This window comes from Ixodes scapularis, unplaced genomic scaffold, assembly GCF_016920785.2.
Source record: "Ixodes scapularis isolate PalLabHiFi unplaced genomic scaffold, ASM1692078v2 PGA_scaffold6__148_contigs__length_123643588, whole genome shotgun sequence".
NCBI classification, from domain to species: Eukaryota; Metazoa; Arthropoda; class Arachnida; order Ixodida; family Ixodidae; genus Ixodes; species Ixodes scapularis.
Window position 1 is genome coordinate 107,271,957 of NW_024609881.1, and position 25,632 is coordinate 107,297,588.

Here is a 25,632-nt window from a genome sequence, read left to right on the forward strand (position 1 = left end):
AGGGCAAAAACAAAATCAAAATACCAATTAATCGAGATACCAGGTTTTCAATCATTCACTGTGGATTCATCCAAACAAACGTCGCATCATTCATATTACCAGCTGTCTTTTCTGGTAGTTTTGCGGATGTGATATATATATATAGCGGGTGAGTGCCACTACAGAAATGACGGAATATTTAAAAAAAACTGGGATTACGTCTTTGCTTAATAGAAGTCGTTTAAAATATTCACTGTTTCTACGTAAGGTTATAAACGCAGCAGTTGACACATCACTTCTATATAAGCACCCCTTGCTGTCATGCCTCTTTTGACTCAAGTTTCTCGGACTACTTTTTTATTCTTTGGTTTTTTTACTTTTAGAGAAATGCAACCCTAATAGAGCGAGCGTAATCAATCTGTCGGAAATCATTTTTTTATTCCGGTATGAACACTTTATGACGAGAAATCAAGCCCCTAGTGCGTGAATGAATATACGTTTGCACCTATCTTTCCTTATTTGTACATGTTTTACTTTATTCCTCTGATAGTGTAGCCCTATTTAGGTTTTGTTCTGTTTCTTGACACATCAAAATAAAGATTACTATTATCCTCATCGAAGACGGGCCCGGTTAGCCGCACTTGAACCACCGCAGTGCAAAGGGGCCAGTGTTTACGAAATTTAGCGCCTTGCCTCAAACCGACTTGAGGGATATCTGTAAAACGGAATGGGGACATCTTGCTTCGAGAGATACGCAAGTAACGCCGAACTTGGAAGCTGAAATGAGAGTACGGGTGCTGCCGCAGCAGCGATAACACTTCTCAGACCCCAGTAGCACTAGAAAGCGACAGGGCGCCAAGATGAAACTCCCGACAGCACTACTTCTAGGCCTCGTGGTCTCAGTTTCAATCTTGAAGATTTCCCTGGCCGAACCACCATTTAGTGATGTTCAGATAGGAGATGGTTGGGGCCAATTTTTTTGTAAAGCTTGCATTATTCGTGTTTGTTTAAGCGCTATTTTTCTTAGATATCCACGTGCTTGGGAAAAAAATGACAGTGTTTGTTTGTTTTTTGTGCCAAAAGTTAACTACGCATCGCTTATCGTTTGGTTTTTCACTAATGTAGAGTTAGTAGTTGAGTCCAGATGACCGAGCTTAAAGGAGTGGTGCAACAATTTTTGTGCTTCGCGGGACTACGGCTTAGAACGAATCCCTGCCGTTTATGACCAGTGAAACACGCGTTCGTATTTCTGCCCACGCGATAAACGTCGCAGAAAAAAGTCTAATAAAAAAAAAGTGAAAGCCGTTTACAACTCCCTGTAACGCCTAATTAGAGCGCCGCTCTTGGAGGAGTAGGGAAGGGTACTGAGGGGGGGTCACGTGACCTGAGGGGGGGGGGGGGGGTGTCGCGTGAATTGGGGGGTCACTTGACGAACTTCCGACAAGAAACTCCACACCTCACGAATGGTGTATCTGTGGACCACGTCGAGGAACACCAGAACTGCGCCGAAACTTCCCTGATTACTGAAGAATCCTCGCCATCTTAGCAAGACAGTACATCGCTCGCCTAAGTCGGGCACCTTTCGAAGGCGGCGAGAGAGCCTCCCGCTCAGGATAGATTAGTTTGCTCCGGTGTCCTAAAGTGCCCATGCGTCATGGCCGTCGATAACAAGGTTTAAATTGTTTTTTTACCGTTGCACGAGCGTCGTTGCAATGCGTGGCTCGTTCTGCTTTGAGAATAGCTCGGACTTGTCACAGGTGATCGTCGAAGTCGCCCGAAAACACTATTTGTCACCACAAACTCATAGCGCTCCCACTCTCCCGACGCCAGGCATCGCAACGAAACTCCTGCAATGGTGCCCAACAACTTAAACGTTGATATCGACGGCCACGACGCATCGGCACTCGTGGACACCGGACCAGACTACTCAGTCCTAAATATGAGTTTCTCTCGCCGACTTCGAGTTTCCCCACAAGATTTAGCGGAAATATTGACCTCACGGCCTATGCAGCACTTCAGTTTCCCCGCTAAATTTGGGGAGAAATTTGAATTATTAAATTAAGAGTTTACTCAAAATTTTCGTCTTCGTATTCTCAGTAAGCTTCGCCGTCAGTCTCATGAAACATGCTTTCGCAATCCATAGACCACCGACACGTGGTAACACAGGCCAAGCATGTATGGCACAACATTTGTGCATGCGTTTCTGTATGAACGCTGAAGCGGATTTACTGTACTGATCCGTGTCCCATCATTACTCACATACACAAAATAACCTTGATGACCTGTCCGCAGGCTCCTAACTCCAATGGAAATGGAGATGTCCCTGGTTCGATTCCAGGACCTCTCCATTTGGACACTCCGGTACGCATTGAGCATGTGCGAACCTTTTGCAGTAGCACTTGCGCAGTAATTCACACATGCGCAGTTCATACCCGAGGGCCTCTCGCACCGTAGTGACTGTGCAAAATATGGCTCCCTAAAATTCTTCATTGTTATTGGAGGTATCAAAACAACCCACTAAACCCTCTAATATCGCACACTCATTGACCGCAGAACGACAATAAGATGCTCGGGATTTGTCAACGCTTGCCCTTTCTTTTGCTTTCAGCGCGTATAGTATGATGAGGTCGATACTTTCCATCTGCTTTAAGAAGGTTTCCACGCTCTTAATTCGATCCCTAGAGAAACTGCCATCAGCGGGTTGTTGATTTTACGTTCCAGTCAAGGTTTATATGGCCAAAGCAGTCTGAGACTCAACCAACACTACGTGTCATTCCATCTTTACCATTTAGGTAATTGGGTGCACTGTACCCCTTTGAAAACTCTATAGAGCAACTTTGGTGGCCCCCATTGCTTGGACAAGAAGTGCGTGATTGAATTCCAGTCCCAACTGAACGCCGGCGCACTTCTCGTGTCCAATATAGGCTCAGTATTCGGGCCAAAAGAATGATGAACTCGGGTATTAACGCAGCATCTATCAGATTGCGCGCATTTTTTTAAAAACAAAAGGTCTGTTAGGCAGTGTTCAAGGCAAATAAGATTGAAACTAAAGCCGCGAGAGCAAAAACAAAATCGAGATACCATGTTTTCACTGATACACACTGGATTCAGCCAAACAAACACCGTTTCGTTTATATTACCAGCTGTCTTTTCTGGTAGTTTTGCGGATGTGACAGATATATTGCGTGTGAGTGCAAGTACAGATATGACGGAGTATTCATGAAACTGGGATTACGTTCTTTGCTTAATATAAGTCGTTTAAATTATTGACTGTTTCTACGTAAGGTTCTACGCAGCGGTTCACAGATCACTTTTATATAAGCACCCCTTGCTTTCACGCCTCCTCTGAATCCATTCGCTCTGAACATCTTTTTTTATTCTTTGGTTTTGTTCCATTTGCAAAAATGCAACTTTAACACAGCAATCTAGATTAATCTGTCACATATATATTTTTTTCCGATATAAAAACTTTATGACGAGCAATCAAGCCACTAGCGCGTGAATTAATATACTGTGATGAAGAACGTCAACGTCATCATCGTGCATAATCATATCGCCACCATCATCGCCATCACCGATGGCTAAAGCTCACTGAGACCGCTCGTTGAGCCTATATCTTCCTGAAAATACGTCTGCATGTATCTTTCCTTCCGTGTACATGTTTTACTCTATTCCTATGATAGTGTACCACTATTTAGGCTTTGTTCTGTTTTTGGACACCTCAAAAGAAAGAATAATATTATCATGTAAGACGAGCCCGGTTAGCCAAACTTCAACTACCGCAGTGCAAAGGGCCAGTGTTTGCAGAATTTTGCGCCTTGTCTTAAACCGACTTGAGAAATCTCTGTAAAACGTAATGGGGACATCTTGCTTCAAGAGATACGCAATTAAGGCCAAACTTAGAAGCTCAAATTTCACTATGAGGGCTGCCACAACAACTATAACTCTTTCAGACCTCAGTAGCATTAGAAAGCGACAGGACGCCAAGATGAAGCTCCCGACAGCACTACTTTTAGGCCTCGTGGTCTCAGCTTCAATCTTGAAGATTTCACTGGCCAAACTACCATTTAGTGATGCTGAAATCGTAGACGGTAGGTGCCAAACTTTTTTAAAGCTATCATTATTTATGTTTGTCGAAGCGCTGCTTTTCTTAGATATCCACGCATGGGAAAAAATTAATCGCGTTTGTTTTTTGTTCCAAAAATTATTCACGCATCCCCGATCGCTTACTCTTTCACTAAATATAGTGGCAGTAGCTCTGACCAGATGCCCAAGATTAAGAGCTTACTGTTGTCTGATTCAAAAGTTAAAAGAAGAAATATTCAATGAGAAAATGGCGTTTCGCAAAGCCTGTGACGATTCAAGATCAGTGGCGTCCGATTCAACGAAAGAATCCCATTTTCTGAAGAAGACGTTTCGACAACAATTTATAACTTTTTAATCAAACAATCTCAAGTTCCGAAACTTGGCACCTGTAGTCCCAAAGGCTAGTACAACAGATGGGGTGAAGACTGCGTTTTATCTAGTATATTTTTGAGGTGATAAAAACATTGCTACCTTTTCTCCCAAACACACGTCACTTTTGGTTTAGATATATAAAATTTAGTTTATTCTTTCTCTTAGAGTGGGTGAAAGTTGATGAACTACATTCTAAACATTCTTCAGTCCCATATTTTGAGTTTGTTTATGCACTAGAAGAAAAATTCGGAAGAAACGCAGTGGTGCATGGAAATTCACGAAGTCATAATACTGAACCAAAATAATATCTTTTCTTCTGCAGGGAAATGCACGTACGGGAATTACACCGTCGCAGATGGCGAACGACTAAACCTGGCTGATCCGTGCCAAAGATGGCATTGCGAAGTGGAATCAAAACGATTCATCGTGCTGAGGTGGGCGCTGTTGCTCCATTTTGTTTTGAACTGCAATACATTAAACAAAGGCAACATAAAATTACAATAAGTGGAGAGATATAGCTACTGCTGAAGGAAAAAGTCGTCGCTGTATTATAAATTATTTAAGTTATACATGATACATACTTTAAAACTGAACCTGTAATATAGGCTATTATACTTTTTTTTTGCCTATTGAGTTCTTTTTTATACCGCCATCATAAATATATTGTTGGTACAGCGCGCAAATCGGTACTAGAGGACATTACCCAGGTTACACAAATTACTTAAGAGCAATAGATATCATTTTTAAAGCCCCTATTTTCTTTCTATTCAAAATTGTCAACACCTTTAGTGAAAGAACAAACAAAAATAGATGAAACGTGCAATTGATAACATCGAACAAATTTATCGATTGTTTATTCCTTTTTTTTCTCCGGTATTATTGCTTTTGCAATGTACTGTAATTTGTTTTGTGACTCTTCTTTATGACGGGTTACTTCATAACCAAAAACCACTATTATTTCTGTTACCCCAAAAAATCGATTTGGTGCACCAATATAAATTTATCAGCGTGCGTTCAAGGCGCGCACAATACGCAGAAAGTCAGTGAATGTTCCCCCGGGTCATAGTGGAAGCAACCGCAAAGTTCTGTCGTTTTCGAACTTATGAACTAATACATTTTCTTATTTTCTGAACTCAGCTGCATGGACGTTATAAAACCACCCAACTGCGAGCTGGAACGAGGCACTGGAGTTTACCCCGACTGCTGTTACCGGACAGTCTGCACCTGAATGCCCGCATTCTGCCTGTATTACGGAGCGGCCTTTAGACACCGCCTATATGCCACATTGCTAAAACTATATGCAATTTGGAGTTAATTTGAGATATTAATAAATCCTACAGTTGTCCCCGTCGTATTTGTGTGGTTCCTAATTGTTGCATAGGTGTATAGTACAGTATATGCATATAGGTAAATATCGAACTCTGGTATTGCAATTTCAAGTGTTTTTAATGCGATTGCATTCTTTAGCTCCCCCCCCCCCCCCCCCCCCCCCCGATTTTGTGAATCTTCCTGCCCTCCATATTTGAAGTTTCACCACTGAATTTGACGGTAAAATTGACGTCACGTGACCTGATGTAACGGGACCTAAGGAAAAGTTCAGGTTCCCCCTAATATTTTTTGGAAAATTTACACTCGTGATCTATGCACAAATTGAGGGTCATCCGCTAAAATTTTCGGATACATTGACGTCACGTGGTCTATGCATCAATTCAGTTTTCCGCTCAATTTAGCGAAAAATGTTTATCACGACTCATCCGCCTATTCAGTTCCCCGCTAAATTTGGCGAGAAAATTGAAGTATTAGAATAAATGTTCTACTAAACACTTTCGTTGTAGTATTTATTCACACTTAACTTCGTCATGAGTCTCGTAACGAATACTATCACAATTTATAGACCACCAAAAATATTGGTTTCTGCAGTAATTTTTGTTTTGTTTTATTTATTATAAGCTTAAAACTATTGCCACTGTAATACCACAGTCGAATCAAGTATGGCGCAACATTTGTGCGTGCATTTATGCCTACATATTTAAGCGGATTCATTGTATAGATTTGTGACAATCGCATCGCATTATTAGGACGAGAGACAAGGCTAACTTGTTGACGTCTCCACAGGCTCCTCTCCACAGGAAAAGCAGATGTCCCTGGTTCGATTCCAGGACCTTTCCATTTGGACCCTCCGGTACGCACTGCGTATGTGTGCATCTTCTACGGTCGCGCATGCGCAGTTCGTGCCGGAAAGCGTCTCGTACCGTACCGAATGTGCAAAAACGGTTCCCTAAAACTCAGTATTTTCTTTTTTTGGTCGGAGGGATCAAGACAATCCGCCATAACTCTCTAATATCGCACACTCATTGACCGCAGAGCGATAATAAGATGCTCTGGACTGAGCACGCTTGACGTTTCTTGTGATGACAGTGAGTATTCGCGACTCCAGCGAAATCGACGCCGCGTAGCGGCAGCGCCGAGAAGCTCAGGAGAGGAAGTCGCTTCAACTCTGTCGTCTGCTATCGCTGCTTGGTTCTCATAGGCAGCATAGAAACGGACATCGTTTCCAGTAATTATTTTTATGATTCAGCCGTGTCATTCCTACACACTGACTAGAAGAAGGTTTCTACCGTGGAAAAATCGCTTTGCTTTCATATAAAACAGCGATTTTACGCTGCAGTGCAGGAATTTGTGGTGGTCCGCGTGTTGAACGACGAAAATGACCTCCTTTCGTCCGCCATTTTGCCTGAACAGCGCGCCCTCTACAGTTCGCTGGAGTCGCGAATAGTGTGATGAAGTCGATACTTTAAATCGACTTTAAGAAGCTTTCCATGCTCTTAATTCGATCCTTGGTGAAATTGCCATCAGCGGGTGCTTGATTTTAAGCTCTAGTAAGAGTTTTAGGTGGCAAAATTAGTATGAGACTGAACCAACACCGAGTCTTATACCCTCTATACCAGTCAGTGAATTGAGTGCACCATACCCTTTTGAGAACTCTAAAAAAGCAACTTTGGAGGCCTCCATTGCTTGGACACTAAGCGCCTGATTATATTCCAGTCCGCTCCAAACTCCGGCGCAGTTCTCGTGTCCAATGCAGGCTCGGAATGCGGGCCCAAGCAATGGTGGACTCGGCTAATTGACGCAGCAACTATGCGGTTGCGCACATTTAAAAAAAACAAACCAACAAAAAAAAAACAGGTAGATTAGCTAGCCTTCAAAACAAATTAGATTAAACCTAAAGTCGCGAGAGCAAAAACAAATCGAGGTACCAATTAACAAGGTATGTTTGCACTTATTCACCCTAGATTCAGCCAAAGAAACATCACATCATTTATATTTCCAGCTGTCTTTTCTGGTAATTTTGCGGGTAAGACATATATGTCGCGGTTGAGTGCAACTACAGACATGACGGATTATTCACGAAACTGGGATTACGGTCTTTGCTTAATACAAGTCGTTTAAAATATTTACCCTTTCTACGTAAGATTATCAGGGAAGCTGTTGACCCATCACTTCTATATAAGCTCCCCTTGCTTTCATGCCTCCTCTCAGTTGAGCCGTTTTAAGTACCAGTTTTTTTCTTGGTTTGTTCCATTTACAAAACCGCGGCTCTAATACAGCAAGCTAGATCAATCTGTCACAGATCAATTTTTTGTGGTATGAACACTTCATGACGAGCAATCAAACCGCTAGAGCGTGAATGAATAAAACATTGCATGGATATTTTCTTCTTTGTACGTGTCTTACTCTATTCCAATGACAGTGTAAAGCTATTTAGGGTTTGTTCTGTTTGCGGAGACATCAGAATAAAATTATTATCGCATGGAAGACGGGTACGGTTAGCCACACTTGAGCCATCGTAGTGCAAAGGGGCCAGTGCGATGAATCAATAACAATGGCTTCCGATACAATGAACAAATCTCATTTTATAAATGAAACTTTTCGACAACAATATATATATATATTTCTAATCAGATCATGTCAAGTTCTGAAACTTCTCACCTGTAGTCCCAAATGCTGGTACAACAAATCGGGTGAAGACTGCATTTTGTCTAATTTATTTTTGAGGTGAAAAAAACACTAGCATTTTCTCCGAAACCCCCGACACCTTTGATTTAGATATATAAAATTTATTTGATTGATTGATTCTTGCTTATACCCGATTTCTCAGAGTGAGTTAAAGTTGATGCTTTACAACTGGAACATTTTTCAGCCCCATAATTCGGTCTTGTTTTCGCACGCGGAAGAAAATTCGGAAGAAACGCAGCGGTGTATGGAGATTCACCATCTCATAATATTGAACAAAAATCATCTCTTTTCTTCTACAGGGAAATGCACGTATGGGAATTACTCCGTCGCAGATGGCGACCAACTAAACCTGGCTGATCCGTGTCAACAATGGCGTTGTCAATCGGTATTAAAACGATTTATCTGGTTCAGGAGCGCTGTCGCCTCATTTGGTTTTGAGCTGAAACACATAAAACAAAGGCAACATTTGGCTTACAGACAGACAAAACACGTTTTTTTATATAAGTTTTGAAACACAATTACGGAATATGGAGGTATCGCTACTTTTAAAAGAACACGTCTTCGCTGTACGATACATAATTTTATGTATATATGATATATCCTTTTAAACTGAACCTCTAATATAGATTTCAATGTTTATTTTGCATTTGAGTTTTTTTATACCGCTATCATTAAAAATCTTATTACTGCAGCTTGCAAAGCGATACTAGAGGATATTATCCTGGTTACACAACTTACATGAAAGCAATAATAGAATATAATTTCTGATGCCCGTGTTTTTTCGTTCTATTTAAAATTGCCAACACCCCTAATCAAACAAAAAATTAGATATGATGTACGAATGATAAAATCGAACAAATTTATCGACCGTTTTATTAATTTTTTTTCCGGTGTTATTCCTTTTTGCAATGCACTGTAATTTGTTTTATGACTCTTCGCTATCACGGGTTACTTCAGAACAAAAAAGCACTATAATTTCCGTTACCCCAGCAAATTCATTTAAAGCACAAATGTAAATGTATCTGCGTGCGTTTAAGGTAGAATAAAAAAGAAAACTGGTGTACGTGCTTGCTTGTGTCAGTGAGTGTTCCACAGAGCCAGTGTCAAAACAACCGGAAGGTCCTGTTTTTTTTCTTCTAACTTGTGAACAAATATACCTCGTTTTATTTGTTGACCACAGTTGCATAGACGTTATAAAACCACCGAACTGCCATCTGGAACGAGGCACTGGAGTTTACCCGTACTGCTGTGACCGGCCAGTCTGCTCTTGAATACCCCCACTTTACCTGTATTACGAGAGCGGCCTTTAGACACCACCTATATGCCACATTGCTAAAGCTATATGCGATTTTCAGTTAGTTTTTGTATACTAATCAAGCTAAGAGCTGACCCCGTCGGATATATGTGATTCGCAATTATTCCTAAAGTGTATAGTACATTAAATGCAAATAGGTAACTGTCTAACCCAAGCTCTTCTCTGGTCCCGCAAAATTTTTTTTTTCAAGTGTTTAAGTGCGATAACATTCTTTAGCTCACCTCCCCCCCCCCCCCCCCCTGATTTCGTCGACCTTCCTGACCTCCATTTTCTTAGTTTCACCGCTAAATTCGGCGAGAAAATTGATGTCACGTGACCTGACGTCAGGATACCTAATGACAAACGCAGGTTCCCCGCTTAATTTCGCGGAAAAATTGACGTCACGGACTGTGTACCAATTCAGTTTCCCCGGTGAAGTTTGCGAGAAAATTTAGATAATAAAATGAAGTGATTACTAAACATTTCTGTCACGGTTTTCAGAATGAGCTTCGTCGTGAGTCTTATAACGAATTCTATCACTATTCATAGACATCCAACATTAGTGGTTTCTGGAGCCTTTTTTTAAATTTACTGATAAGCTCAAAGATATTGCAACTGTAATATCACAGTTCAAGATGGCACAGCATTTGTGCATGCATTTCCCCTGAAGCGGATTTATTGTATTGACCGGTGACAATCGTGTTGCATCATACTCTCATAAACAACACAACCTTGCTGACCTCTCTACGGAGACCACTCCACTGGAGATCGTGAGGACCCTTGTTCAATTCCAGGACCAGGCGGATTTTGTTTTAGTCGCACACCATCCACCTAGCGTGTTGGGTGATTTGTGTTTGTCCTTTGTCTACCTTGTTCCCCTTCTCCAGGGATTATTATCATTATTCTTGTCGAGCTCGCTTGCACCGTTGCAGTAATTGCTTTATCATCACAATCTTAAAATGCAGGCCATTCAGCCATGTTAGTGTTTGACTGGTGGCTGCTGTTGGAAACCGTTTGCTTTACTGGCGTCTAAGTCCTGGTTAGCTCACTGACGAGAAGAGATACGCTCTCCGGAACGAAATTGGTGAGATCGAGTATCAGGGTGTGACCAGCACGAACCGAAGTTTTTTCCAGAGAGCATTTGTGGTGCATTACAGGCGGCTCTTCGAAAACCAAGATGTCGGAAGGAGGGATCCCGTGTGTGAGGAACTTTTACAGTATTTACCGCAACTAACGAAAGGAGAGCACGAAAGTATTGCTCATCCAGTCACCATTCAGGAGATCGAGAAAGCCATAGATGAGATGCCAAACTCAAAGGCACTTGGACATGATGGGTTATGTGCTGAATTTTGTGAGAAGTTTAAGAGTGTAGTCTCTGGCGTTTTGTTTCAAGTTGTTTCTGCATCGTACGAACGGAAAGAACAGCCTCCATCGTTTGCGCGTACTTTCACTCTTTTACTTCCTAAAAGCGACGACGTCGGAAAATTGTGTCAAGTAGCTGGGTTCCGCCCAATAATACTGTGCAAAGCAGAGTACGAGGTTTTCGCTAAAATTCTACCGCGCCGACTCCGGAGTGTCGCTTGTCAGCTTGTCGGAGACCACCAAACCTGCGGCATACAGGGTACACTCTAAGAAAAAAAGGGTGTAGTCTGTTGTACCAGGCGCATATGCACCCTTTTCCTGAAAGATGCACCCTCCGTTGCCCAGCCAGTGTAGTTGTACACCGACAATGAGAATCAGTGCACCGCCACGCTAGCCACGCGCCCCGATCAGCTTGTGCTTTAATTCCCCCTGGGGGTCAATTTCGGGTTGGACAGTTTTTTGGGAAGTATGGAGCTGTTCTGTTCACCTGGTATTGACAGTAGAGTAGACGCTATGCTTGTTTTAGGCCAATCGGGTCTCCGGGTAGGATCACGTATACAGTCTCCAAGCTAGAGATAAGGCAGAGCACGGCACCTGCCTGTAGGCCAAGGCCACGGGTAGCATCCACTGCACTAATAACTTTGGGTCGAACTTTCAAGAGGACATAGGGGACAAATCCTTTAGCTGTGTTCATTGTTGGGATAAATCCAAGAATGTTCATTGTTGGGATAAATTTGTCCCTTATATCTCTTAAAATTTCGACCCTGCACTATTAATTTTGGGTCGAAATTTTAAGAGATATAAGGGACAAATCCGCTCGTTGTCTTTATTATTAAGATAACCCTGAAGATAAGCCTTTGCGAGAGCAGCCTTTTGTGGCCTCGAAGGAGGTGATATTTTCCTACTCCTCTCTTTTCTTTCTCTCCCTAAGCTGAAAGCGTGGAAGGAGGTGCACAGTCACCGGACCAATTAACTAGAGGCTTTTTTATCCCCAGATTCAGCTGTCTAGGCGTGGGTAATGGCAGGAGCGTGATCATGTGGTAAAGGTTTCACGGATGACGTAGCAGCTCTTTCCGATCCCGAAATTTCTGCTTCTGCTTCCCGGCCTAGTTTTTTTGTGTGCTGTGCTGCGACCAGTGGGGCTGGCGTAGATTTCGTCCGCGACAACGTACTTGAGTGTACTAAGGCTACCAGTGTTCGAAAAGTCCTACGCGTACATCGGCAACAAGCTATTTCTTAAAAAAACCCAAGAAATTATTGTGATGCGTTTGGCCTTCGGTTCGGCAAATGTCTGCTTCTGCCACGTCCCGCTGAATCTTCACGGGCCCCTTCCTTCTCGTTTTTTTTTTTTTTTTTTGTGTGTAGTTGGCCTGCAGTGCCTGTGTCGACATACCTCTGGGATTACGTATTTCAAGTCTGGTATTTTCATCGTAAGTGCACTGCTGCCTACTCCATTGCAGAAATTGACCGTTCCGTTCCGGATTACCTCTAAAATTAGGCAGTGTCTACTTCCTAACAGCCGGGAGAACAATTTCCCCGAAATTTTATCGGCAGTCGCCTGCCATTAGCTGTCTACAATCAAGCGATAACTGGAGGTAGAATACTGGCTTTCTTATTCTCCCGACATTTTGCGAAAACAGGTTTCATGGACACCTTTTCGTTTATACACGTTTTCTAGACACGTTTCGTCGACACTAACGTTTCATCGTCACCCGTTACTCGAAATGCGCGCTGTAGGGACATTTCGTCACGCGTGTATCTCTGAGGCGCGTGCTCACCGACCCAGCCCACCCGTTCACGTCGCTTCGTGGGGACAGTCTGCGGCGGCTCATTAGAATATTTTACCCCCCCCCCCCCCCCCCCCTGTGCCACCGGTACATGTTACTTCGCGCATATAGTCTGCCGCGGCTCATTACAAAAAAAAAGAGCAGCTAATATAGGAAAGGTAATATGAGTTGTCGATGAAACATCGCGTGTCGATGAAACGTCGTTCGATGAAGTGATTGTATCGCCAATGAGTATATCGACTGCCGGCAGAATTTCGGGTGAATAATTCTACCGGCTGCTGGAAGAATATACACTACCTAAGAATCACCCGGGTTCTTGTTTGCTCAGTAATATTCTGATTTGCGTAACAGCTTCGCTGTACATCTTCACATATCACAGATTGCTCTCACGCTTCTGCTTGTTTACGGAATAGGCTGTCTAATAAGCTTCTAGGAGATTTGGAAACAATCCCTTGTGTCTGTTTACCTGTCTTTTTGCAACCACCTGGACGCGTACATTTTTTTACGGGTTTCCTTCAGGTGGGTGCACAAAGAGGTGTAATGGTACGCCATGAATGAGGTGTTTCTATGTTCCCGATGAGCGAGGTGGGTATAAAAAACGGTGTAATAGTAAACCCTGTTAGCAGGCGTATCTCTGTTCCCTTTGAGCGGGGTGGGTGTAAACAATGGTGTAATAGTAAACCCTGTTGGTGGGTGTATCTTTACTCCCAAACATTTGTGTGGGTGTAGAGATGGGAATACTTGTACACCTTCAATCGGGGTGTACCTGCACACCGAAACGACAGTGAGGGTCTAAGGAGTAGTGACACGCCCCAATATGGGGTGTACATGTGCACCCCCTAATGCTGAAGGTGTATAGAAGGGTGCACATATGCACCCTTAAAAAGTGTATGCATGCACCTCGTATTTGGAATGTACTTGAACACCTTTATGGGTGTAGTATATGTGGCAGCACTTACACCTCCCATGGGGTGCACCCACTACACTATTTCTTTAGAGTGTCGATGAAATTTGACAACCCTACCGAAAAATCTGGTATAACCTTTTCCTATCCGGATTATGGAACTGGAAATTTGTTTCTGGAAGCCCGAAATCCAGATTGCAGACAAAGGAATCATTTTTGAAAACCTAAGTTTCAGATAGAATCCAGATAGAATCCAGATAGATTTCCGGTTCCATAATCCGGATAGCGAAAAGTTATACCGGATTTTTCGGTAGGGAAACGTTCATGTTGTTCCTAACGTTCAGGAGTCATGCAACGCTGGCACGCGATAAGTCGCTATGCTCCAAATTGACGTAGACAAGGCTTTTGATCGTGTAGAGCACGATGTTCTTAGTGATGTCTTACACCACACAAATGTGGCAAATGCGGCCGAAGTCGTTTTGAAAGGAGTCAAAATGGCCTATAAAGACTGCACCACGGGCTTATTGTCTATGAGCCGATCCTCAGGAGTACGTTGGTGCGACAGCGATGTCCCATGTCGCCTTTACTGTTTAATGTGTCCTTAGAGCTGCTTTGTTTAAGTGTTATCAAGAGGAAGCAATGTGAGAAATACCTACGTTAAAGTCATGAGCTATGCGGACGACACTGCAGTGTTTTTCTGCGAGAAGCCAAGTGTTAGCGCCGCAGTTTTATTGGCACAATCTGCGAGGCGACGGGAGCAGCAGTAAACTAAGTGCCGCGGGTTTTCGCGCGGGGCGTGGGCCACAACGCCTTCACTTCTTGAAGGGGTCCGTTGGGATTGCGTGCCCTGCACATACCTCGGAGTGCCCCTACAATGTTACAGAGTGAACAAAACCGATTGGTCGGAAGTTGCCACCGACTTGGGCAGGCGCGCATTCCGCCGGAGGCAGCCTGATCTGTCCATCTTTGGAAAAGCGACTGTTTGTAATGTTTCTTTCTAATCTGAAAGCTTTGATATGTTCTGAAAGTCATATATTGAGCGCGCATCAATGTACAGAATTTCAGCACGTTTTTTCTGTGTTCATTTGGTGATCGAACTGGGAGCGTATGAGACATTACAACCTCTTCCTGGGGGTACGTAACGGGGATCTCGGACTCTCTCACTTGTTCGTTAAGCAACTCGTTTCTCTGTTTATTTTTCTACGAGACCAAGAGCACCCATTCATCAGCATTGCCACACCATGTATGCGTTTTCGAACAATTTAAATGAGGCAACTCCTCGCGTTCCATATGGCACCCGCCTGCAGACAACACGGGTGCCATCTCGCGTCCTCTCTTTTTTCCGAAATGTTCCTCATTGGTGAGTCACAATTATCTTCAGACAAACAATCGATCAATCAGTCAATTTTTATTCAGTCGCAGTTCTCACATACATACAAACACCAGTTTTGTGTAAGACTCAATTCGAGCAGACGCGTTCATAACACGCAGCAGGCCAATCAACAGCAGAAGAACATTGCCTTTTAGCTCACTTCTCATCGGTTTCATCCGCTAAAGACCTTTCCAACAATCGTGCCTTTGGCACGCTGCCCGTCTTTGCCTACAGGGACGTGGAAGGCGCTGTGAGCGTGCGCAGTAGCTCTCTTCCACGAACTATGAGACACCCCGCATGCATATACAGCCGGGTGACTCGGCATTTCTTTCGTTTTGGTGTTCCGCATTGGAAAGGTCTATGGTCACCGACAGCTCCAGGAAAGCAAGGCGTGACTTATCAGGGAGTTTCAGGGAACCGTTTCGGCACGTCCGATGCGATAGGATGGGCCCTCCGTCACGAACTGCGCATGTGCGAGACTTGTGCAGTAGCCCATGCGCAGTTCATACCAGAGGCTCCTTCGTACCGCGTCGGATGTGTCAAAGACGGTTCCCTAAAACTCTCTATTATGCTCCCGCTCCTAGTATTCTGATCACTTTCCCCGGAGTACTTATCGGCTAGTCGGGAGTTTTAGTAGATCGTCCCAATGGCTCCGATGTATTGTATTGTTACGGGGTGTTGTTATCAGAGGCATCAAAACAGTCTACTAAAACTGTCTAATACTGCAAACTCGTTGCCTGCAGAGCAATAATAAGGTGCTCGGGACTGGTCACGCTTTATGTTTCTTAACTTGTCCGTGACTGTGATGATAATGATGATGATGATTCTCAAGGCGTCAGATAGTATGATGAATTCGATACTTCTAATCCGCTTTATGAACGTTTCCGCGTTCTTAATTTACAAATTGGTGGTGTTGCCATCAGCGGGTTCTTGATTTTACTTCGCAGTCAAGGTTTCAAGTGGCAAAAGCGGTTAGAGACTGAACCAACACTACGTGTCATACCGTCTATGAGTCAGCTAATCGGGTGCAATAGACCCTTTTCAAAAGTCTGCCGAGCAACATTGGCGGCCGCCGCTGCTCGGACACGAAGCGCGTGATTTGATTCGAGATCTTTCCGAACGCTGGCGCAGTCCTCGCGCCCAATACGGGCTCAGAATTCATTTCAAAACAATGGCAGAGTCGAATTATTGGTGCAGCAGTTAGTAGATAGCGCGCACCTTAGGAAAAGTAATATTAAAGTTGCCTTAGAATCAAATCAAGATTGAACCTAAAGTCTCGGGAACAAAAAAAAAATGAAAGACGTTTACAAACCTCTGTAACACGAAATTAGAGCGCAGCTCTTGAGGGGGCTTGAAGGGGAGGAGGGGACGGAACGACGGGGAGGGTATGCCCTCCTCGTCCATACCCTGACCTCCTCTCCTCCTTCTCCACACTTTTCCTCTTCATCTTCCTGATCCTCCCCGCTTCCTCCCGCTGAATTTGTTCATGGGTGACATGACACGAAGACATGGGACGTCATTTTCCCCGCTAAATTTAGCGGGAAAAATTGACGTCACGTGACCTCAACACCAATTCAATTTCCCCGCTAAATTTAGCGGGGAACCTGTGACGTCCCATAATGCAACGCGCGCGGTTACGCCGACGGTGACGCCGCTCAATCCGGAAACGTGCACCTAAGGGCTGCACTCTAGAACAAGAACAAAAGTGCCATACCATTTAACAATTAAGACATGTTTTCGGTCACTCACGCCAAGATTGAGCCAAATAAATTGTGTATCCTTTTTATTACCAGCTGTCTTTTCTGATAGTTGGCGGATATGACAGAAATTTAGCGGGTGAGTGCTACTACACACCAGTGCTGCGGAATGGGCACCCCCCATTCCATTCCAATTCCCGGGGAATTAGAGATTTAGGTAATTCAATTCCTTTCAACTCCTAGAAATGGGGACACTGGGCCCATTCCCACTCCTGGAATGGCTGAATCGTTCCATTCCATTCCTCTAATTCCTAAACGTAAAAGTTGGCACTTGACAGCTACATTGTGTTTGCCGGCATAAGGAGCTTAAAGCTGACATTATCAAACGCATAGACAATTGTAAAAAAAATGCTAAATGCCTCAAAAAAGCACTGATTTTACTAAGCTCACAGTGCTGGATTGCCTGGGGTGACTCGTAACGTCCGAGGCGGTCCATCGCAAGGTGAAACAAGGTATGCAGAGACTAAAGTCAGAGGAAATGAGTGGGCATCATCTAGCTTGCTTGTAATCCTAACCCACTTGAATGTAAAGTATTTAACAGAGGAAACAAGCATCAGAACAAAGACCAAGTAAAAGTTGGACTTACACGTAAAAATGCACTAAAAAAAAAAAAAAAAAACAAGCGTCGAAGCAAAGCGCGAGAAGGAGAAGAAAGAAGTGAATCCCGCTTTGTGTTGAGCAAACCCACTACTCGCACTTCAAAGTAGTGCACGCGAATGAACATGGAAGGCAGAAGGGTTGCTCAGCTGTTAACAACGCTCGTCGAACTATAGGGAGTATTCACTGGCGGCCACAGCTGTGTGCACGAATGCTGAGCGCGTGCTGATGGCGAGCTTCCACAGTTCTTTCGAAACGTGCATTCCGCACCCTCAAGATTGCCGGTCTTAGCAGCCTATTAATGTGGGCTCGTTCAGAGCATGCGCTCTAAACACGCACCCACAAATATGGCGCCCAGTGATACTCCTTATAAGAAAACGATAAACTATAAGAACACAATAACCGATTATCTTTCGGCGGCACGCGAGTCAACGAGTTATCAGAGAGCTCTGCCAGTTGTGAGTCGCCCCGTTCCCAGATCTTAAACTGCGTGCGCGCACATCCAATCTCCATGCCGTCGCGAAAAAAAAAAAAAAAAAATCCGGTCAGAAAGGACGATGAGGAGCCGTACATGGCGGTTTCATGTCGCTCTCTTCGTTTCTTTTGCTTGGTGCTCGGTTTCTTGTTTCGCTCTCGTGTAACACAAGCGAAGCCCGTCGTCTGCGGGTCCGCAAAGGGCGCCACCGATACCCCCCTCCCCCCCCCCCCCTCTCCCCTCTGCTCTTTGCTTTGGCGCTTGTTTTTTGTATTGCATTTTTTTTGTTTTTTGCGTACAGTCTGTTAAGGCTTCACACGGGCTAGCAGTTTCCCGCTGCTCATTTTAATTCTGAGCAGCTGACTCGCTGACTTGCTCGGTGTAGCCGAACGTACCCCCCCCCCCCCCCTTAAAAAAGAAAAAAAGTAATAGTAAAAAAATAAATAAAAAAAAAATAAAAAATAAAAAAATTAAGAAACGGACACATTCCATTCCCATTCCATTCCGGGGTCGCGAAAATGTGGAATGATGCTGGAATCATTCCAACTCCGGAGTGGCGACTCCGCAACACTGCTACACACATGACAGATTATTAAAGAAACTGGGATTACGTTCTTTGTTTAATAGAAGTTGTTTGCATAATTTATTGTTCTCATTTACGGGTTTCAACGGATCTGTTCGCGCATCACTTATAGAAGAACTCCTTGCTTTCATGCCACCTCTCAGCCGCGTCGCTCTTAACTTTTTTTATTATTATTTTGTTGCATACGTCCCCAATTACAAAAAGGCACGTCGACCATAGAAGCTAGATCAATACCTAATATATCGGTTTTAAGGTAACAACACTTCATGGCGATCAATCGAGCCACTAGTATGTTAAAGGGGTCATGAGACAATATTGGGTTAGAATGTTCGAGGCTTTACAGAAACGTACTGGTTAGCATGACCCAAGTATGCTCGAACAGACCGGCACTCATTCAGAAGCTTCTTTGTCGCGGTGAAATTGCGAGGATAAAAAGAGAATAGTTTTTCAGTCTTGCCTTCGCAAAGTTTGTTGATATAATTGTGGGATTGAAACCGCCCGCCTGACGACAGTCGAGTGCGCCTCATGAATCGGACACTAAAACGTAACGTTGACGAAAACTGCGTGAGCGCTTGACTTTGGCTCGCAGTCAATGCCTGTGCGTACACTCGGGTAGTGGCTCGTATCCAACCACTGCGGTGATGAGCATAGCTGAAGTTTAACAAAGCTTTGAGCTCAGCACGCTTTTCCTACTTTGGGAACTCTAGCGCGTGGGTATGATTAACGTTTGCGGCATTGGATAGGCAGCAGTGCACGTGCCCGCTTCTCCTTACTCCGAATTAAGAGGATGAACGATTCTCATAATTCTCGAATTTCTTTGGCGACTGCCATTGCTTAGAAGGAAAAACTGAGGCAAGATTATTCAGAAATTTGAGTTAGGTGATGATTCTAAGTAGTATCTAGCGAAGGTAGAAAAATCGTTTCATGGCTTCTTTAGTGCCTGTAACTTTGAGTGTCTCTTTTTTTTTTTTTTTTTCGTACGTATTTTCATTCTATTCCTCTGACAGTGTACCATCTATTTAGGCTTCGTTCTGTTTGTGGACACTTCAAAATATATAAAATATTTATTATAATGGCAGACTGGCCCGGTTATCCACCCTTGAACCACCGCTCTGCAAAGGGTCCGGTGTTATTACCAGATTTAGAGTCTTGACTCGACACGACTTGAGGGATCTCTGTAAGACGAAGTGCAGATATCTTGCTGCAAGAGATTCGCCTACAAGGCCAGACTTGCAAGCTGAAATTTGAGAGTGGGTACTGCCGTAGAAACCATAACACTTCCCAGACCTTATTCGCGCTAGAAAGTGGCAGGAAGCCAAGATGGAGCTCCCGGCCTCCCTGCTTTTAGGACTCATGGTCTCAACTTCAATCTTTGAGATTTCACTGGCTGAACCACCAATTACTGATGTTGAAATCGTAGACGGTAGGTGCCAGACGTTTTTAAAGCTTTCATTGTTTGTGTTTGTTTAAGAGCTGTTTTTTTTTTCTTAGATATATCGTGTGTTTGGGGGAAAAAAAACCTGTTCGATTGATTTTTGTTTTTTTTTCGAAAACAAAACGCATTACTCATGGCCAAACTCTCAGTCTTTAACCAAATTCAGTGCTAAAGGCGGGGACCAAACGCCTAAGTTTAAGAACTTCCTGTTAACTGATTCATAACTTCTAAGCCATTTTCGAAAATATTACGTACGAGAAAATGGCGACCAACGAAGTCTGCGAGGGTATGACAATAACATGCGTCCAACATTAGGAACGGGTCTAATCTTTTATTGACTTTTTTTTTTAATAACATACATTTCATTCAAATAACGGCCAGTTTTGAAACTTTGACACCTGTAGTCCCAACAGCAAGTACAACGAATTGGGTCGGGAAGAAGCGTTTTGTCCAGTTCATTTTTGAGGTGAGAAAAACACTGCTCTCTTTTTCTCCCGCACAGGCGGCACGTTCGATAGAGATATATAAAATGTGCTTAGTCCTCATTGATATCCGCTTTTTTTAGAGTGGGTTAAGGGTGATGCTCCAGAAAAGCAAAAAATTCGTCAGTCCCATATTTTGCTATTTTCTATTCTAAGCAGCAGAAAACGGAAAAGACGCCACGTTATATGAAGATTCACGATTGCATAATACTAACCCAAACTTCTTTTTTTAAGGGAAATGCACGTACGGGAATTACAGCGTCTCAGACGGCGAACAACTGAACCTCGCTGATCCGTGCCAAAGCTGGCGATGCGAAGTAAAAGAAAAACGATTTTCTGTGTTGAGGTGGGTGCTATTCTTCCTTCATTCCATTTTGAGTTGCAACACATAAAACAAGGCCACCTCTTTAGTAACTAAAAAGCACAGTTTTTTTTTATGCGAAAGTTTTAAGCAACTTATTTAGCGAAGCCGGTGGCGTCTGTAACGACAAAAAAAAAAAAAAGGCAAAAGAAAAGCTTATTCTTTCATTGGCTAAGCAAAACGGCTCCAAGATAGCCATTGGCGGACACTTCACGAGAGCGCGCGTTCGGCTGCCGCTCTCCAGAGCCGTATATGTAGATAGTTTGGCCATTCGTAGGGGGATTATGGGAGACCAATGAAGAGGCGTCATTGGCCGAAAGCAGGCAGGGCGCGTTCCAGGCCGTTTTCACAAATTCGAATGTGGCCAACCAGAAGCCGGAAATAATACCCTGGCGGTGGTCGCGAGAAACAAACTTAATAACTGCGTCGGAGTAACTCTCGGTGACTGAAAATATGGTGCACGTGATGTTTCAGTCACGGTCATCCAAAATCATGGTGGAAGAGAGCGACTAGCGGAACGGTCACACTCTGTCCGAGCAAAACAGAGTTCCAGCGGCACATTCGTTTCTTACATCTTTCTTCGTGATATCAATAGAAACATCACGTGCACCCTATTTCCAACTATTAAGTGTTACTACATTTCCTTTCTTACGCGCTTATTAAAACCATACACCGACATATACCTATAATTACAACCGCTACCACCGCTAGGGGATTCTTTTCGGCTTCTGGTTGGCCAAGAGAGCATATCAAGCTCTCTTGCAGCGTCGGTGCACGCCCTGGCCCTGCCCGCCCCTCCCATTGACCAAACTCTCTCCACTTTGCCGCTTTGGTGTAAGGCGTTACCGGAAAAGGGGGGGGGGGAGGGGGGCTTTTCTCGGCGCCGAGGAACATGGCGGCGCCTGAGGCATCTCTATTGGAGCGGAAGAACGACATTCATGCTTTCACCTTCACAACTCATAAGAAGTGCTTAGGTGTCCTCGGAATTTTTTTTTTTTTTAATTTCAAAGCAGAACTGCACAATGTAAAATTGTTGCTATTGGTGAAGGCACAAGAGATTTTCATCCTAAGCTATGCTAATAATAATATTAATCAATCAATCAATCAATTTTATTAAATGCCCAGGAACAACTATTCGGTCTGGGTGCTTGCACACCGTACATTCAAGCACCTAAAAACAACGAGCACACTCACATTACAAGATAAAACCTGAAAATGATAACTAGACAAAATCACACAAGCATCAGTATCACCTACACAATAAAATTAGAATATAAATGTTTAGGATCAAAGTTCATACTTTGGTGCGCAGTGAAGATGATTGTATATATTCTGGGGGGTAGGTCGCGCAGAGAGAAGAAAAATGGAAGTTTGAACTGACCGCTTCTTGCAAATACTAGTGGCCATGTAGCCCTCATTCGCCGTCCTTACTCCCCGTCATTCCGATAAGGAATGACGGGGAGTAAGGACGTGTGCGGTAAGTGCTCCGCCCAGTTTTTTGTTCGGCAACGATTCCTTGATTGGAATGGCATCTGCGAGCGCCATTTTAATTGCAAATGCCTGAACATTGAAGCGGATGGATACAGCTTCTGCATGTCTGACGGTGTGTGTACATCTAAGTGTGCTTTGTGTATACTAGAAGGCCTGACCCAGACAATGTTGGCCTTGGCCAGTTTGTGACTATTCACGCTTCCGAAAGCGTCGTCTCTGATAACGAAACCTGTATCGCCATTACGGGGCAGTGCGCCTGCAGTTTTGACAGGATTGTGGAGTCGCTCATTGGGAAAGTGGACCAACTTGGTAGCGCGGTACGCTTTCTTCGAGATGACAACGCTGTCATTCGTGGCGATCTTCAAGAATAGAGTCTCAAACTTCGGAGCTGACACTTACCGCGCCCAACAGCACCGGTTCCACTGGGGCTAGAGCAAGTCGGCCTGCCTATACACTAAAATGTAAAAAAGTTTGTAAAATGTTTGTAAAATGAAACGAAGAACTATTACTATAACTAAGGTGACACGAACGAACGCTTCGTCTGCTCTTCGTCCACATTTGAAGGGACGAGGAGCAAAGAAGGTGTCCAACTTTGTCCTCATGGCATCATGCTACAGTCGCCTACTCTTGCGAACAAAGTCGGACATCTTTGCATCCGTTTTGGCCTAGGCCAAGAGTACAGAGGTGGCGGGACGGTCTCGAGTCGTTTAGATGTTCTTTCAGGCGTAAAATTTCTCAGGACTGCTCCACTATTTACTAGAAAATATTTCGACTTCATTTTGCAGGTGTTTGACAAGATTTCTCGTTATTCTTTGCCAAAGCGGCAATCAAATCATTTCTCGTACTAAAGGAGTCAATGGTGGCTTAAAGGCTGTTGACCGTGCTGCGGAGCTTTTTAACAGCTTGTTTTAGGACCGGTAACTGATACGCCTTCGACGGTAAAGTCAGAGGTTGTTGATGCTTGCCTTTAAGAATAGGAGCTCTTTAAAAGTACAATGATCAAAGCCAACTGATTAGTAACGCTCGCGTGCGTGATGTGCTCCTGCAGGTTCTCACCAGCATGGTTCGCGTCGTCTATTCAAGCGTTCTCTCCAGCCCCCAAACCTGAGCGAGGCTAGACACTACGGCAGGCGGGGCACTTGCAGCCTTCTCTTTGAACAGCGCCCATTGCCGAGAACGGACCGTCTGCGACGCGGTAGCAAAATTTTCCTAGATGGTAACCGTTTTGGCAAGAAACACAAACTAAGAATCTTACGTTAGTCAGTATGACTATATTTAAAACAAACCATGATACTCATGATGCAAAGAAAAAAAAAAACGTGACTTAACAGAAGCCATTACGGCTGTACGACAGTCAATGTATTATGCAGTCCGTTGCAGAAGGCTAAATCTTGGTGGCGGTCGAAGCGATGATGAAGCGCTCAAGCATAAATCAATTTCTACACCACGAATGAAACCGTAGCGCTGAAGGCAGAATCAAGTAGTTTTATGGGAGAAGCCGGCAGTTGGGATCATGGCGGCGATCGTGCGGGCGATCCAGTCACCGCCTCAGAAGGTTTCTTCGCTTTTTGTGGGCGAAACGATGTCAAACGACTGCAACAGACACCCACTCTTCTTTTGAGTAGAATGGCAGACGTCGCCAGCAGACTCAGGTCGTGTCTGCAGCAGGAATGAAACTGTAGCGCTGAAGGCACAGTCAAGTAGTCTCATTGGGAGAGGCCGGCCGTCGGAATCATCGTGAGGATTGTGCAGGCCGGCGATCCAGACACCGCCACAGAAGATTTTTTTCGTCTTTTGTAGATAACACAACTTCGAGCGACTGCCCCAGACACCCGCTCATCTTGGCGTAGAATAACGTACGCGTAGCCAGGGGACTCAGGTCGTCGAGGATAATAAGAAACAAGATATTCGGCATCGATCTATCGAAATGAATGTTCAAACCAGGCACGTAGCCAGGATTTTGTTTCGGGGGCGTCCGCCAATGACAAAATGCTGTATGAGGGGAGGGGGGAGAGGAGGCCCCAGCAAAATGGAAGACTTCGGTGGGGGCCCGAGGCCCATGCCCCCCCCCCCCCCCCCCCCCTTGGCTACGTGCCCGGTTGGAACCCTGACACTTTTAACGTCTTTCTAAACAAATAAACAATCAAAGAATTGCTATTACAATTATTGTTTATTTCTTTGATGCCCCAGAAAAACCGTGACGTTTTAGTGTGCTGCATAAGCTGAAATTAGAAGTGCAATAATTACTGCAATAACATGTTGCTGCAGTACATGACAGACTAAAAAAAAAATGAAATGTTAGTTTTAAAGCGTGTAGAGGCTTGCTTCAGTCAGTCCATGGGTTTTCCCAAAACTTAAAAGTCAAAGCAACTGCATGTTCCCAAGTTCTTCTCTGTCTATCCACCATAAGGAAAGTAACACAGAGAAGGGACGGACAACGACGTCTTTTCTATGTTGTTTTTCTTATTGTGGATATTGTTACCAACACGCTCGTTTTGTACTTCACCTTACTGGTCTAGCTTATTAACTAATCTTTCGTTTTATTTGTTAACCACAGCTGCGCAAACCTTTTAGGGCTAGCGGTAATCTGCGAGCTGAGAAGAGGCAGCGGAGTCTACCCGGACTGTTGTGACCGAGTTTTCTGCCCAGGAATAATACCTCTATAGCTGATTACTAGAGCGGTCTTCGGGCATCGCCTTTCTACCAGATCGTCAAAATGATATTATATCAATTTCACTTTTGGAACCTAATAAAGTCCACACCTGTCACTGCCGTATTTATGTGGTTCCTAATTAGTTATAATGTCTGTATAGTACAATGTAGATATGTAAATCTCTAACACAGGCTCTTCACTGATCCTCCGACTGAAAATGCAGGGCGCAATAGTTTTATTTAGTTGGAACTTCAAAGGTAGTGCGACTACACTCTTAAAAAAAAAGGTGCGCAAAGGGACCAATCGCCATCTTTCATCCCCGCGACCCTAGCGCCCTCTATTTAGAAGCGGTAACTCGAGCAGCTCGTCCCGCGGGCATTTCGTTGCTCCCGCTGGAGTTGATCCCCTAACGAATACTTTAGTCCCCTCGCCAATAATGGCTGCCGCAAGCCTTCGATGAAGTGGACGAAGCATCACTCGAGTAGCTATTTTGGAAAGAAGCCTTGGCAAAACAAGATTTTGGCCCCGGGATTTAGAAATTGTGACTACACGCGCATATTCGGTGAATGTTTCCGGCCGCGAAAAACATGAGAACGGAATCCGAGCGACGCGGAGGCGCCGGAGA

General features: G+C 44.1%; 1 protein-coding gene and 1 pseudogene across 1 annotated transcript; both read left to right on the forward strand.

Annotated features, from left to right (window-relative positions):
* Positions 1-839: 839 nt before the first annotated feature.
* LOC115326451 (venom peptide MmKTx1-like) lies at positions 840-5,680 on the forward strand. The gene is made up of 3 exons (XM_029987329.3): positions 840-942; positions 4,760-4,871; positions 5,575-5,680. The coding sequence occupies exons 1-3, from the start codon at positions 840-842 to the stop codon at positions 5,663-5,665; spliced, it is 306 nt and encodes a 101-aa protein (XP_029843189.2). The 3' UTR covers positions 5,666-5,680.
* Positions 5,681-19,905: 14,225 nt separating this feature from the next.
* LOC115326449 lies at positions 19,906-24,986 on the forward strand (annotated as a pseudogene).
* The last annotated feature ends 646 nt before the right edge of the window (positions 24,987-25,632 follow it).